This window comes from Danio aesculapii, chromosome 19 (assembly GCF_903798145.1).
Source record: "Danio aesculapii chromosome 19, fDanAes4.1, whole genome shotgun sequence".
NCBI lineage: Eukaryota > Metazoa > Chordata > Actinopteri > Cypriniformes > Danionidae > Danio > Danio aesculapii.
In genome coordinates, this window is record NC_079453.1 from 21,641,883 (window position 1) to 21,655,935 (window position 14,053).

Below are 14,053 nucleotides of genomic sequence, written 5' to 3' on the forward strand. Positions count from 1 at the left end.
TTGGAATAAGGCTGTAACATTAAAAAAATTTGGAAAAACTGAAGCGCTATAAATACTTTCCAGATACACTGTACAAGGCTGAGGTTAGATACACAGTAGTGAAGGGAAGTTCGGATCTTTAACGTGAACCGGATCTTTTGTGACAATTTTCCCATGTTAGGACTCAACATACCAAAAATGTAGTCAGCAATCATAATTTCAGTCAGTTAAAAAAATCACCGTGATCTGAGAAGTTTCTTACAATACCGTTTTTGCAGCCCAACTGAAGCATGATTCACTTATTTAAATTCAATTACGACTTTCTGTTATGAAATGAACATCCTCTCATTTAAGCCCTCCGTTTACCCGCGTTGCAGTTGTTCGAGTTTAATTCAGTCACAGCAGGCTGTTTGTGTTCGGTTCACCATCGGCTGAATCACGCATGTGCAGTATTGTCAGTTCACCGGTTCTCAAATCTCATCTCAGTGTGCTGTTTTAATAATTGAATAACTTATTATATGTTGGTTTATTTTGAGCGATGTTAAAAAGTAAGTAGTTTGTAGATATGAGTGCTTACTGGAGAGGTGATAACCCAATCAGACCGACATCCATCAAATCATCCATCTCAATAGAACTTTTAACATAAGTTTAATTTTTTACTCCATTTACTTGTATGGTTTAATTACAGTAACATTTGTTTCAAAGTTCTCCATATATTTATTGCACACATATACAATTGAAGTCAGAATTATTAGCCCTTCTGAATAATTAGCCCCCCTGTTTTATTTCCCCCCAATCTCTGTTTAATGGAAAGATTTTTTTCAACACATTTCTAAACATAATAGTGTTAATAACTCATCTCTAATAACTGATTTATTTTATCTTTGCCATGATGACATTAAATAATATTTAAGAGCAACAAATAATAACTTGACTTCTAGGTGATCATTTGAAAAGTGGCAGAAGATAGATTTTTCAGATGAATCATCTGTTAAACTGCATCACAAAAACTGAAGAAGACCTATTGGAACTAGCATGAACCCAAGATTCTCATAGAAATCAGTCAAGTTTGGGGTAGGAAAAATCATAGTTTGGGGTTACGTTCAGTATGGAGGCGTGCGAGAGATCTGCAAATTGGATGGCAACATCAACAGCCTAAGGTATCAAGACATTTGTGCTGCCCGTTACATTACAAACCACAGGAGAGGGCAAATTCTTCAGCAGGATAGCGCTCCTTCTCATACTTCAGCCTCCGTATGAAAGTTCCTGAAAGCAAAGAAGGTCAAGGTGCTCCAGGATTGGCCAGCCCAGTCACCAGACATGAACATCATTGACCATGTCTGGTGTAAGCTGGAGGAGGCAGTGAAGATGAATCCAAAAAATCTTGATGAACTCTGGGAGTCCTACAAGAATCCTTTCTTTGCCATTCCAGATGACTTTATTATTGAGTTATTTGAGTCATTGCAGAGATGTATGGATGAAGTCCTCCAAGTTCATGGGAGTCATACACAATATTAATTATTTTTTCCACTGCACCATGACTTTATTTTCTACTGAAATACTGTACATTATTTCTGTTACAAGACTTTTGTCTGAGCAAAGTCAGACCTTACTGTCCTAATTAAATCATTAAAAATCAATGCATGATCATGTTTTATTTTGGTAAAATAAGCGTAATCTAGAGGCCTTTGCTTTTCATATAAGCCACTTCTGATACCAAATGATCAACTAGAAGTCAAGTTATTATTTGCTGTTCCTAAAACTTGGATAGGCAACAAGACTTTTGTCAGGTAGTGTCATTTATTATACTTTTTTAAACTTGACAGTTTTTTTTAAAAGAAACGTTATTGTTGTGTTATAATGTGGCTACTGAGAAAGGGGAAGTGAATGAACAATATTGCACACGGTACTGCAGTACATGGTCAAACACATGATCTAACACAAGTAAGACATCACCAGCAGGGGGCAGTTATGTAACATAGTGAACAGACTGAACTGATATTCTCTAGCAGCCAGAGCATGTGAGCTGAGCTGAGCAGTGAGGTGCTCAGCTAAGCATTCTGCTCCATGGTCGTGCGCTACACTCAGTCGCTAACCGCCCAAAGCAAGCGTTAAGTTAACATTTCACTCACGCTCGCCAGTAAACCAATAAACTCAGATCCCACACCGACATAACATTTCTCTAGTAGGCTAACTAAAAAAAAATTTGTAACTAAAAAATCTTAAATAACTCTAAAATTGAAGCACTTCGATAAAATAAAATTAAATATTTTTCGTGTGCTTTTTTCTTTCAGTGCAGTTTTTTTAATAATATTTTAATAGGCCTAAGTGATCAACTGTGTATTGTATAGCCTATTTATTTAGGCAGCTGTGTGTGTTATCTTATACTGTAGTTTAACTGACTGTTAGCCTATTTTTAACTGCGGAGCTCTGAACATAATTCGAATTACTAATTCACTTTCACAACCACGTCTTATTAATGCACAACCTTGTTTTAATTAATGTTATACTTTAATATTTAATTATGAAATCGAATAATTGATTCCTTGATTAGTCCTACTAAAACTATGAAACAGAATTAAATGAGTTTGCTTGTTTTGACACTATTTAAAATATGTGACTAAGAAATAACTACATTTGATTGCCATTTTTGTCGAGGAAATTAAAAATCTTTCATTTTCCGTTAAAAGATAAATAATCTTAAAATGTGTTAAATCTGACTTAATGAAACCTGCAGAGACCCTAACAATACAGTTTGTAATGTAATATTTTCTGTCATTTAGTAGATATATTATATAAGAGACTTACTTTGTTTACCAAACAGCTCATTCTGTGGAAGTCAATGGGTCCCAGCGACTAGCATTCTTCAATAATTATTATTTTTTTCATTCTTCAAATTACTGTATTTTTTTAAGACTAAAGAAACTCAAACAGGGATAACCTAGACTGTAACTAGTACTATATAATTTACAAACTGTAAGGAATAAAAAATACAGTATTTTTTGTTTCATAAACGTGTTCAATTAAAAGTACTAGTCATCAACTTACAGTGAATAAAATACAATTCCCTTAAAAATACGCAAGTACATTAATAAAGTACAATCTTTAATCAAGTGCTATCACATACTCAAGCATTTTACCGTCCAGGTTTGATGCTCGTGTTTTGTTCTCTTCTCAATGCTAAACTGACAGCTTTATCTCAGTCCTTGTTTAGCCTGTCTCAAACACGTCCTCTGTGCGTCCACCAGGGGGCATCCTGATGTACGGAGCGCTGGTGCTGTTTGATCAGGAGTTTGTTCATGTGGTGGCGATCTCCTTCACGGCTCTGATCCTCACTGAGCTCCTGATGGTGGCGCTGACCATCCGTACGTGGCACTGGCTCATGGTCGTCGCTCAGCTCATCAGTCTGGCCTGCTACCTCGCCTCCCTCTCCTTCCTCAATGGATACTTTGGTAAGAACTGACAACACATTTGACTTCATTTTAGTTTTGTGAAGATTTATATTTGTTTCAATATTATTTGCTTATTTATCTACACTAAAAAAAACAGAATCATTGGATTTACTACATTTTTTAAGGTAAGTGGTTGCAAACAATTGATATGAGCTGAAGTTATACAAACAAATTAAGTTGAACAATACTCAATTTAATTTGTTTGTTTAAATGCAGCCAATTTAAATTGTTTGCAACCACCTACCTTAAAGAGTTTTAGTAAATCCAACATATTATTTGATTTCAGTGATTTATTCTGTTATATATATATATATATATATATATATATATATATATATATATATATATATATATATATATATATATATATATATATATATATATATATATATATATATATATATATGTGTGTGTACATTATGTCAGAAATAACTTGATTTTTGGATGTGATTAAACGTGATTAATCTTTGCCCAGCACTATTTGATAACCATTCTAACTATTTATTATTTTTAGCATTTATTTATTGCTTTTATATTTATAAATTATTTTTATTTATTTTTAGCATTTATTTATCATTCAGTATTTCTGTTTTATTGATTTACATATGTGTTTTTATTTTAGTTATTTATTTAGATAGTCATTACCTTAATAATTTTGCTTTATTTACTTATTTATCTACCCTTTTATTTTAAATTAATTATTTTTTGGGGTTGTTTTATCGCTTAAATTTTAGTTTAGTTTTCTGTTTTTTTCCTTATTAATTTTTGCTAATTTATCTACCTTTAAAATTGGCTGTTTTTTATTTATTTAAATCTATCTATCTATCTATCTATCTATCTATCTATCTATCTATCTATCTATCTATCTATCTATCTATCTATCTATCTATCTATCTATCTATCTATCTATCTATCTGTCTGTCTGTCTGTAATTTTTTTCACACTTCACCTTTAATAATTCACTCTTTGTCACTGTTTTTCCAAATTTCTCCTCAAGGTTAAGTAAAAAGTCAAACAAACAAAACCTTCCTCTGTAATAAATGTCCTGTAGGCTCTGGTTTCAGTGTTCTAACCAAACCCTCATATTAGTACAGATCAGAGCACTGTAGCCTCAACTTCTAAGCTTCTGCTTGTTCTTTTTTTCTCCACCTCTGTGTTGTGACTGTGCCTCAGGCATTGGTCGCGTGACCTTAGGAGCTTTCCTGGGTAGGTTTGTCTTTCCCCACTGTTCTCTCTGTTATTTCACCAGCTACCATTTCCTGCCTCCACAAACATGTCCGTTCTCCTCCCTCGGGGGTTGACTCTCATGTGGATGAGAACAAACCATTCAAATGTGCCAAAACCCAGTGATCACTTGTTTTTTTATAACATACCATTGGTGTGTTGCATCTCATCCACTTCACCCACAGCTTGACATTACTTTCTTTTTATAATGTGTGGAAAACAGTTACCCTATTGGTAAGCCCTGCTCACTTACTGTAATTACTTTTGCTAACTCAGACAATCAGAGCTGCTAACTGTCTAACAATGACCTCTTTACATGTGAAAACTGTTCAAGTTTTGTTTGATTTCCAAAATTTTTGATTCTGATTCCTATTTTGGCAATACTGAGAATGGAGTGAAGCTTAAAACCTTCTGTTGTAATTATAATTCAGTTTCATCATGTAATGCTAAAGCATGCATGTACAATAAGCACTATTTGTGTATCAACGTCTATGTTTGCATTAGGTAAATAAATGAAAGCATAAAAACACCATTAACTAAAATAAAATGATGAATGAATGTAATAAATGCAGTAAATGTCTAATTTGTCTTATGTTTGGATGTTGCAGCATGACATACCATAAATAGTAGAAAATAGGTACGCAATGGTATAAATTAATCACGGATATGGTTATTTGATTTGATTCGTCGAAGCTAACAAACTCAATTTGTGGGAAATGTATATGATCATTATTAGCAAGAGAGAGTAAATTAATTAGATCTTTTAAACTCAAATGCTCAAAATCAATGAATCGATTTTTTTTGGAATCGACTCCCAAGCCCCAGTGAAAATCCAAGATGTTTCTGATGCATTTTAGAATCAATTCTAAATTTTGGAATCAACTCTTTATTCAAACAGCTCAAAGTCAAGGAATTGATTCTTTTTGTAATCAAATCCCTAGCCCTAGTGAACACCCAAAATATTTTTGACACATTTTGGAATCAATTCTAAACTTTGGAATCGACTCTTAATTTAAACGCCTCAAAATCAAGGAATGGATTCTTTGTGGAATCGACTCCTAAGTCCTAGTGGAAACACAAGATGTCTCTGATACATTTTATAATCCAATCTAAACTTTGGAATTGACTCTTTATTTAAATGCCTCAAAATCAAGAAATTGATTATTTTTGGAATCAACTCCCAAGCCCTATTAAAACCCCAAGATGTATCTCATATATTTTTTGAATCAATTCTAAACTTTGGAATCAAGTCTTGATTCAAATGCCTCAAAATCAAGGACTCGATTCTTTTTGGAATCGACTCCCAAGCCCTAGTGAAAACCCAAGATGTTTCTGATACATTTTAGAATCAATTACAAACTTTGGAATCAACTCTTCATTCAAATGCCTCAAAATCAAGGAATCGATTCTTTTTGGAATCAAATTTCAACCTGAGAAAAAAACCCAAGATATTTTTATATATATTTGGAATCAATTCTAAATTTTTAAATCAACTCTTAATTCTCAACACCTCAAAATGATGGAACCAATTCTTTTTGCAATCGACTCCCAAACCCTAGTGGAAACCCAAGATATTTCTGACACATTGTAGAATCAGTTCTAAACTTTGGAATTGACTTTTTGTTCAAACGCCTCAAAATCAAGGAATCGATTCTTTTTGAAATCGACTTTCAACCCGTGAAAAAACCCAAGATGTTTCGCAATAATTCAAGTTGGACTTAAATATGACATAGAAGCAAATATGAAAGATTTGAGAAAGAAAGTGATGGATAATAATATGATTCATTTGAAAGTGATGGTTTACAGATCTCTAAAAGAAGAAACCTCATGTTTCTATCTTTATGTTCAACATACAGGATCAGTGCTGTTCGTGTACTTTACATGTGGTTCAGATTATTAAATTAACTAACATTAAACCGGTGTAATAAAGAGAATCGCAGGCTGGATAATAATAATGCTACCTAACTTATCCTTTGCATTGACTGTTACCACATAACAATTGTGATTAAATAACTTTAGGTGATGTTAGCAGAATTTATACAACTTTGTTGATCTTCTGCATGTTAAGTTGTCTTGTTTGGTCTTATTAGATGGAATAGAATTATTTCCATTGGCCATCTTCTCAGAATACCTATATCAGTGGTGCAACATTTTACTATTATTGCTGGTGTAAACACTGTCAAACCAATGAGATCTTTGGATCTTCCAATGTTTCTCTATGGCACTGAGAGATGTCCGAGTTCAGATCCCTATGCAACTGATACTCAACTGCCATTAGCTCATACTGTATGTGTTTCGATGGTAGGGGCTTACCAATAAGTCAACTGAACATAAAAACAGTCTTTGAGGTTTTATTTTCTTCCTCTTTTTTTTATTTTCAGATCTTTCGTTTATCACCACACGGGTGTTCTTATGGAAGGTGTGTGTCATCACGCTGGTCAGCTGTCTGCCACTCTACATCATCAAATACCTAAAGCGGAAGTTCTCACCACCCAGTTATTCCAAACTCTCCTCCTGAGCTTTATATGGACCCGTGTTAACAGGCATTCAGACATATTAAAAAGCACGTGCTATTGCGAACATATTGAACATTTTATTAATGTTGAATGATAGTTCAACCAGATGTGAAAACATAAATTACTCCGCCTCATGTTGTTCCATAGCATTTGTGGAACACAAAAGGAGAACATAAGCTTTTTGTTCCTGCTGCTCCTTTACCGTCAATACCATCTGCTTTTATGATGTTTTGAAGAAAAATCCTAGTTTAAATGACAATAAAGTGATGACAAAATTACGTTTCTTTCCATGATCTGTCCCTTTAAAACGTTAGTTGGCCTCAAAATAAAATTTTCATAATTGAACAGTTACATAGTTCCAGACTCATAAGACTGAAGGAAGACTTTGAGACACCATTGAAGATTTTCTTTAATAAAATTTGAATGATTCTGCCACTCGATTAAAACACAATTTCAAAACTAAAATATTCATTAAGTGAAAATGAAAAATGGTGTTATAATCCAAGTCTTTTGAAGACACAATCACTTAATGTGATGAACAGGTTTAATTCTGTCTTTGATTCATCAGTGAACATAAAAAGAAGCTATTAATGCACAAGAACAAACCTCATTGGTTCTTATGAAAGGCCAAAAGTGCCAATAGACATGCGAGAATAAAATCAAACTGTTGGTTCCCACACGTCAAGCAAGCATTCTTGAGCTTCTCTGAACAAATTTGAATGCTATAAAAATTGTTCACGGATTAATATTTATATACGAATAAAAGCCTATTATAAAATATAAATTATACAGTGTTGATGTCTCTTCAGAGACTAATTAAAATTCATGATTCGTATTGATTCATTTTGGATATCTTAACAAGCATCAGAGTTGGGTCTATAGACTCTTAATGGGCAGACATAAATATTTGTAATATATTATAAATTGTGTTCTAAATGTGAACAAATTTCAGGTTTGGAATGACATGAGGTTGAGTAAATAATGAGAGCGAGCTATGAATGTCTAAAAGTGCTTATTATGCGATATGTATGTATTTATAGACTGTGTCACTATGGATTAATATGAGCATTTCTGTGCTGTTCATATTTCTGCACATAAGGCAGTGGTAGGATATAACACTGAGTAGTATTTAATACTTGAAAAGATTGAAGCACAAATGCGAGAGGGCAAAAAGAAGAGAGAAAAGGAACCAAAAAGTTGTTTAGGGCACCACACTGGAATGAAAGGGCCCAGATTTGTCACTTTTTACTTACCCTAGATGTATATGAAAGTGAAATCAGCATTAAGTTTTTTATTGAATAGATTTAGGATTTTTAATAATTTTCTTTGTGTATAACGATGTTCCTAAATTCATCTATAATGAACAGTTCATTGATCGATAGTGTTCTAAGTGTTATCATTCCCATCAGCACTTTTTCCTTCTCATTCTGGCGCATTCTGCTTTATTAACTGTATTATTAATGAGATGTGGGAGGGCGGGGCTTGATTAACGCCTGTGGTTGTGATTGGAGTGTAAGTGTGTACTGAAGCTGAATTTGAGCAGCTCTGGTTTCCTGTTGTGCTGTGGCTGCTGCTGCTGCTGCCATACGATCCTGCAGCAAAACTGTGTAAATGTAAACCAGAGCCCAGCGCGTGTTCTTACAGCGGGAATTATTTGTTCTGGGAACAATCCTCTCGATTTGACATCCTAAGTGACATTGTGTGACCTTGACACGAGAATTATTGACGAATCGAACTTGATTGATGCGTGATTGACGTTCGTTAATGATTGTAACGCCATGACATTGAAACAAGACTGAATGTATAGCAGTGTTTAAAATGAATGACCTGCGGTTTTAGGACGTTCAAAGCTGCTTCACATTTCTGAAATTGACTTATGGCACTTCCGCGGATACCTTTTATATATGACGTCTCGCAATCAGCCGTTCATTTTGGAATTTCGTACATTTTTTTGGAGGACATTTGCTTTTTTCCCCTGCTGACGTAGTAATGTGTAAGATCGTCTTGCCTTATCTTTGTAGAACACGTCAGCTGGTATGAGGAATGAGTTTTATCATTCACGTTATTTTCTATACTGAGTGTGTGAGTGCGCGTTTACAATACTGAATTAGACAATACCAAGCACAACTGCACGCCGAACACAATTCCTTTCTTTGCCGTGGTGGATTTCCCTTGTATTTTGAAGACGTTGAGTTCTGCTATACTCAGGAAAACCACTAACCGATTTCTTCTGCTGTATATAAAACCTAACAACAATAGCTTATTTATTATTTTGAGTGTTTATCTGGCTTTTTATATTGACTGATGTCTGATTGAAACTGTGACGTTTCTGTGGTGTTGATACTGCGGCCGCTGCTTTCGTGAGTGTACTCTCAATGTCATCAGCACGATCAAGTTTCGGAAGTATAATGTTCAATTTGAATGATATAAATGTCTGATTAAAAAGCAATATGTTTCCAAGTGGTCTGGTCGTTGGTCTTTCTTCGTATTAACTACATTGGAGTTTAGGGATAAACATAATTTGTATGTAAAATTAGCTCAGCATAAAATTACCATGGTATGTAGCAGGGGCGAGATTACAAGTATTGGCAATTGGTGCTAGTCAGTCGTTACCGGGTTGTAAGTATTGCTTAAAATGCCAAAAGAAGAAACTGGAGAAAGTAACAAAAAGAGGAGGATACAGTGCATCCAGAAAGTATTCATAGCGCTTCACTTTTGACACACATTTTTTTGTTACAGCCTTATTTGAAAATGAATTAAATTCATTTGTTTCCTCAATCCTACACACAATACTCCATAATGACAATGTAAAAAAAGTTTTTTTTTTAAATTGTTGCAAATTTATTGAAAATAAAAAACAGAAAAATTACAAGTACAGAAGTATTCACAGCCTTTGTCATGAAGCTCTAAATTGAGCTCAGGTACGTTCTGTATCCACTGATCATTCTTGAGATGTTTGAGCAGCTTAATTGGAGTTCACCTGTGGTAAATTCAGCTGATTGGACATGATTTGAAAAGGCATACACCTGTCTATATAAGGTCCCAGGGTTGACAATGCATGTCAAAGCACAAAGCAAGCATGAAGTCAAAGGAATTGTCTCGAGGCACAAAGCTGGGGAAGGTTACAGTAAAATTTCTGCTGCTCTGAAAGTTCCAATGAGTACAGTGGCCTAAAGAATCTATAAGTGGAAGATGTTTGGAACCACCAGAACTCTTCCTAAAGCTGGCCTTCCATCTAAGCTGAGTGATCGGGGAGAAGGGCCTTAGTCAGGGAGGTGATCAATAACCTGATGGTCACTCTGCCTGAGCTCCAGCATTCTTCTGTGGAGAGAGGAGAACCTTACAGAAGGACAACCATCTGTGCAGCAATACACCAATCAGGGCTGAATGGTAGAGTGGGCAGACGGAAAACATTCCCTGCCTGAAATTTGCCAAAAGGCATCTAAAGGACTCTCAGACCATAAGAAACAAAATTCTCTGGTCTGATGAGACTAAAATTGAACTCTTTGGAGTGAATGCCAGGCGATACGTTTGGAGAAAACCTGGCACCGCTCATCACCAGGCTAATACCATCCCTACAGTGAAGCATGGTGGTGGCAGCATCATGCTGTGGGGATGTTTTTCAGCAGCAGGAACTGGAAGACTGGTCAGGATAGAGGGAAAGATGAATGCAGCAATGTACAGAGACATCCTGAATGAAAACCTGCTTCAGAGTGCTCTTGACCTCAGACTGGGGCGACGGTTCATCTTCGAGCAGGACAATAACCCAAAACACACTGCCAAAGTATCAATGGAGTGGCTTCACAACAACTCTGAATGTCCTTCAGTGGCCCAGCCAGAGCCCAGAAAGACTTAAGGCTGTAATTGCTGCCAAAGGTGCATCAACAAAGTATTGAGCAAAGGCTGTGAATACTTATATACATGTATTTTTTCAGGTTTTTTATTTTTAATAAATTTGCAATAATTGGGGTATTGTATGTAGAGGAAATAAATGAATTTAATCCATTTTGGAATAACAAAAATAAATTGTGGAAAAAGTGAAGCGCTATTAATACTTTCTGGATACACTATATAGAAAACTGTTCATTAGCTGATCAAAAGTTTAAGACTAGGCCAAATAAATAAAAAAGAAAAACAGAACTAAACTAATATTATCAAAAACACACAAGTGTGACTGCATGAAGGATAATGAGATGAAAGGCATACTATGGTTAGGCTGTGGTTTTAAACATTAATTAAACAAAGTATTGAACGTGATGTTTTTTTTTTTTTTCTGGTAAATACAGTACTGTATATTTCTAAAGGATCTGTTGGCATGAAATTGACATAGATTTTGGTTAAAACCCAAACAATCCAAACATACAAATAAAAATAAATCAGAAAGAGGTATGTATAATAATAATTAAAATAATAATAATAGAATGACATTGGCTGCTGTCTGGGCATTCCATGTCTTTACACCTCTCTTTCTTCATGTGTTTTATACTTTGTTCCCGTATCATTTTATTATTATTACATATAACTTATTTTTTTAACTAATTAGTTTTGTTTTCTTTGTATGTATTGATTACTTTAGTTGTCACTGACATCTGGTAAAAACGTCAATAGCACCTTTAGTAGTATGTTTTACACATGTGTAAATGTGTTTGTGTGTATTATTTCTCTGATAAATAAGTTGGTCAGTTGTTGTTTTTTATTTATTTGTTGTGACTGAAAATTAGAAATATTGCACCAAATTTGGATGTCTAAAAATTAATATAAGCATGTCTGAAAACATGACGCTTTTTCCTATTATTCAAATTACCTAAATAGAGTCCTGTAGCAGACACACCAGAGGCCAGAGGGGAAAAAAATAATTTGACCTAAGAAAGTTATATTTTTACTTAACTTACTGTATTTTGGGTAGAGCAATGCCTGATTTGTATTTAAACCCATCAAAGCTAAATTATGTCAATTGTGTGCCTGTGTAGATATTTTAATGCATGTTTGTGGTGATGATATTTTAGCTGTTTGCAAATTCATGGCTTCAAGACTCTGGCTCAGTTGTAATAACAAAACTCTTGGTTAGTTGTTATCACCAACCCCAAGAAAATTTAACAGTAATAAATGTTTTAATTTCTTGTCTTGGAGGAAAACAACCTCAAAGCCAAAGCTGTTTGTTCAGACTACTTATTTAAAATGAGATGAAATGACACTATTCTTGAGGGGTTTTAGGGACAATTTAAATGGTGTGTAACATTTATGTTCAATCCACTTAATTTTGGTAAAACTTTTTAGTTAACTTAATTCCTTCATGTTGTCCCAACACAAATCAATTGTTAAAAATTGTTACAACTATACCTAGTCTCGTGTTTTGATAAAGGTAACCTTGGAACCGAAGGCTTAAAACCTCACTTGAAGTGGAATATAAAAAGTACCAGGTGCTAGGTAGAGAATACAGTGAAAAAGCCCCCAAAAGTGTATCATTCCAAACCAAACCATAAATTGATCATAATAACAAATGTTTTAGGGATATTTCACCACGTATTGATTCCTTAACTGAAGAACTGAAAACATTGGCTTTGTGTTCTCATTGAGTTTCAGAGTTCCTCATCACACATTAAACCACTGTTTCTTAGAACTTCTTCAGCTCTTACCAGGCCCATAGCTGCTTGGATGCCCCAGAGTCAACTATTGACCTCACTCACTGCTGCCTTCTCAGTTCTCAAGACCTGCTTCTTCTTCTGGCAACCTTACATGTGCCAAGAACTTATTGTAGGTCAGCTGACCAGGTCCAAGAACTGCCTGGATTGCACAGAATCATCTGACGCTGATGCCCTGCTCTTTGCTGCCAGAAAACCACAGATGCAAACTCACAGAACTCTGCCTGTTGAACACACTACACAAAGCTAGCCATCTCTCTTCCAGAGCTTCTTGTTCTGGCCACCTCAGATACTTCTAAAGCTTTTCAGTAAGTGAGCTGACTGAGATTCAGAGTTTTTTGGATGCCACAGAGGCACCTGTTGCTGCTGCCCGTCTCCCTGCTGCTGGTTCCCTAGTTTCAAAAATCCACAGATGATTCACAGACCTCACTTAGGCCATGTCCACAGGTACACAGGTATTTAAATGCAAAAACGCAGAGTGATGCATGTTAAGGGCATGTCGAACCAACAGGGGGTGATAATGATACTTTTATTCTGGGTTCACTTCAAACGGCGAATTAAGTGTTTGCATGAGTAAATTGCATACAAGTTTTAAATACCTATAAATTAGACACTATATACGCAACAAAGGGGTCGTTTATCTAAACCAGGGGTCACCATAGTTGTTCCTGGAGGGCCGATGTCCTGCACGTTTTAGCTCCAACTCTAATCAAATACACCTGAACAAGCTTATCAAGGTCTTACTAGGTATACTTGAAACATCAAGGCAGGTGTGTTGAGGCAAGTTGGAGCTAAACCATGCAAGGACACCGGCCCTCCAGGCCCGAGATCGGTGACCCCTGATCTAGCCTTCCTCTTTCACCTCTTGAGGATATTTTGTCAGAGAAAAAGGTCCTAAGGGTCTCGTCTGTTTTATCTATGCCAAGTTGTTCCAGCTGATGGCTGGTAATATTCATGGCATAAAATCTAAGTGGGGAAAAAGACTTGGTGTGCTCATTCACAGATGACGAATGGGAAACAATGTGTGAGAGCTCAGAGTTTTTCTACCAATAGTCATCATAAACTCATCCAATTAAATGTGATACAACGAGTTTACTACAATTCAATTTATGTTTATTTTTATAGTGCTTCTAAAATGTAGATTGTGTCAAAGCAGCTTAGCATAGAAGAAGTTCTAGTAAAGTTTAGATTTCAGAGTTGAAGTTCAGTTTAGTTCAGTTCAGTTCAGTGTGGTTTAATT

The 14,053-nt window shown here is 35.2% G+C and overlaps 1 protein-coding gene across 2 annotated transcripts in view; it reads left to right on the forward strand.

The window, feature by feature from the left end:
* Positions 1–9,631, forward strand: part of atp9b (ATPase phospholipid transporting 9B) — a 116,453-nt gene extending 106,822 nt beyond the window's left edge. Inside the window, exons 28-30 of one of the 2 annotated variants that reach the window (XM_056479613.1) lie at positions 3,228–3,431; positions 4,605–4,637; positions 7,037–9,631. In XM_056479613.1, the coding sequence (XP_056335588.1) occupies positions 3,228–3,431; positions 4,605–4,637; positions 7,037–7,173 (374 nt within the window). In that variant the 3' untranslated portion in view covers positions 7,174–9,631. The remainder of the gene's footprint in view (positions 1–3,227; positions 3,432–4,604; positions 4,638–7,036) is intronic. The other variant, XM_056479612.1, reaches the window with a different exon arrangement.
* The last annotated feature ends 4,422 nt before the right edge of the window (positions 9,632–14,053 follow it).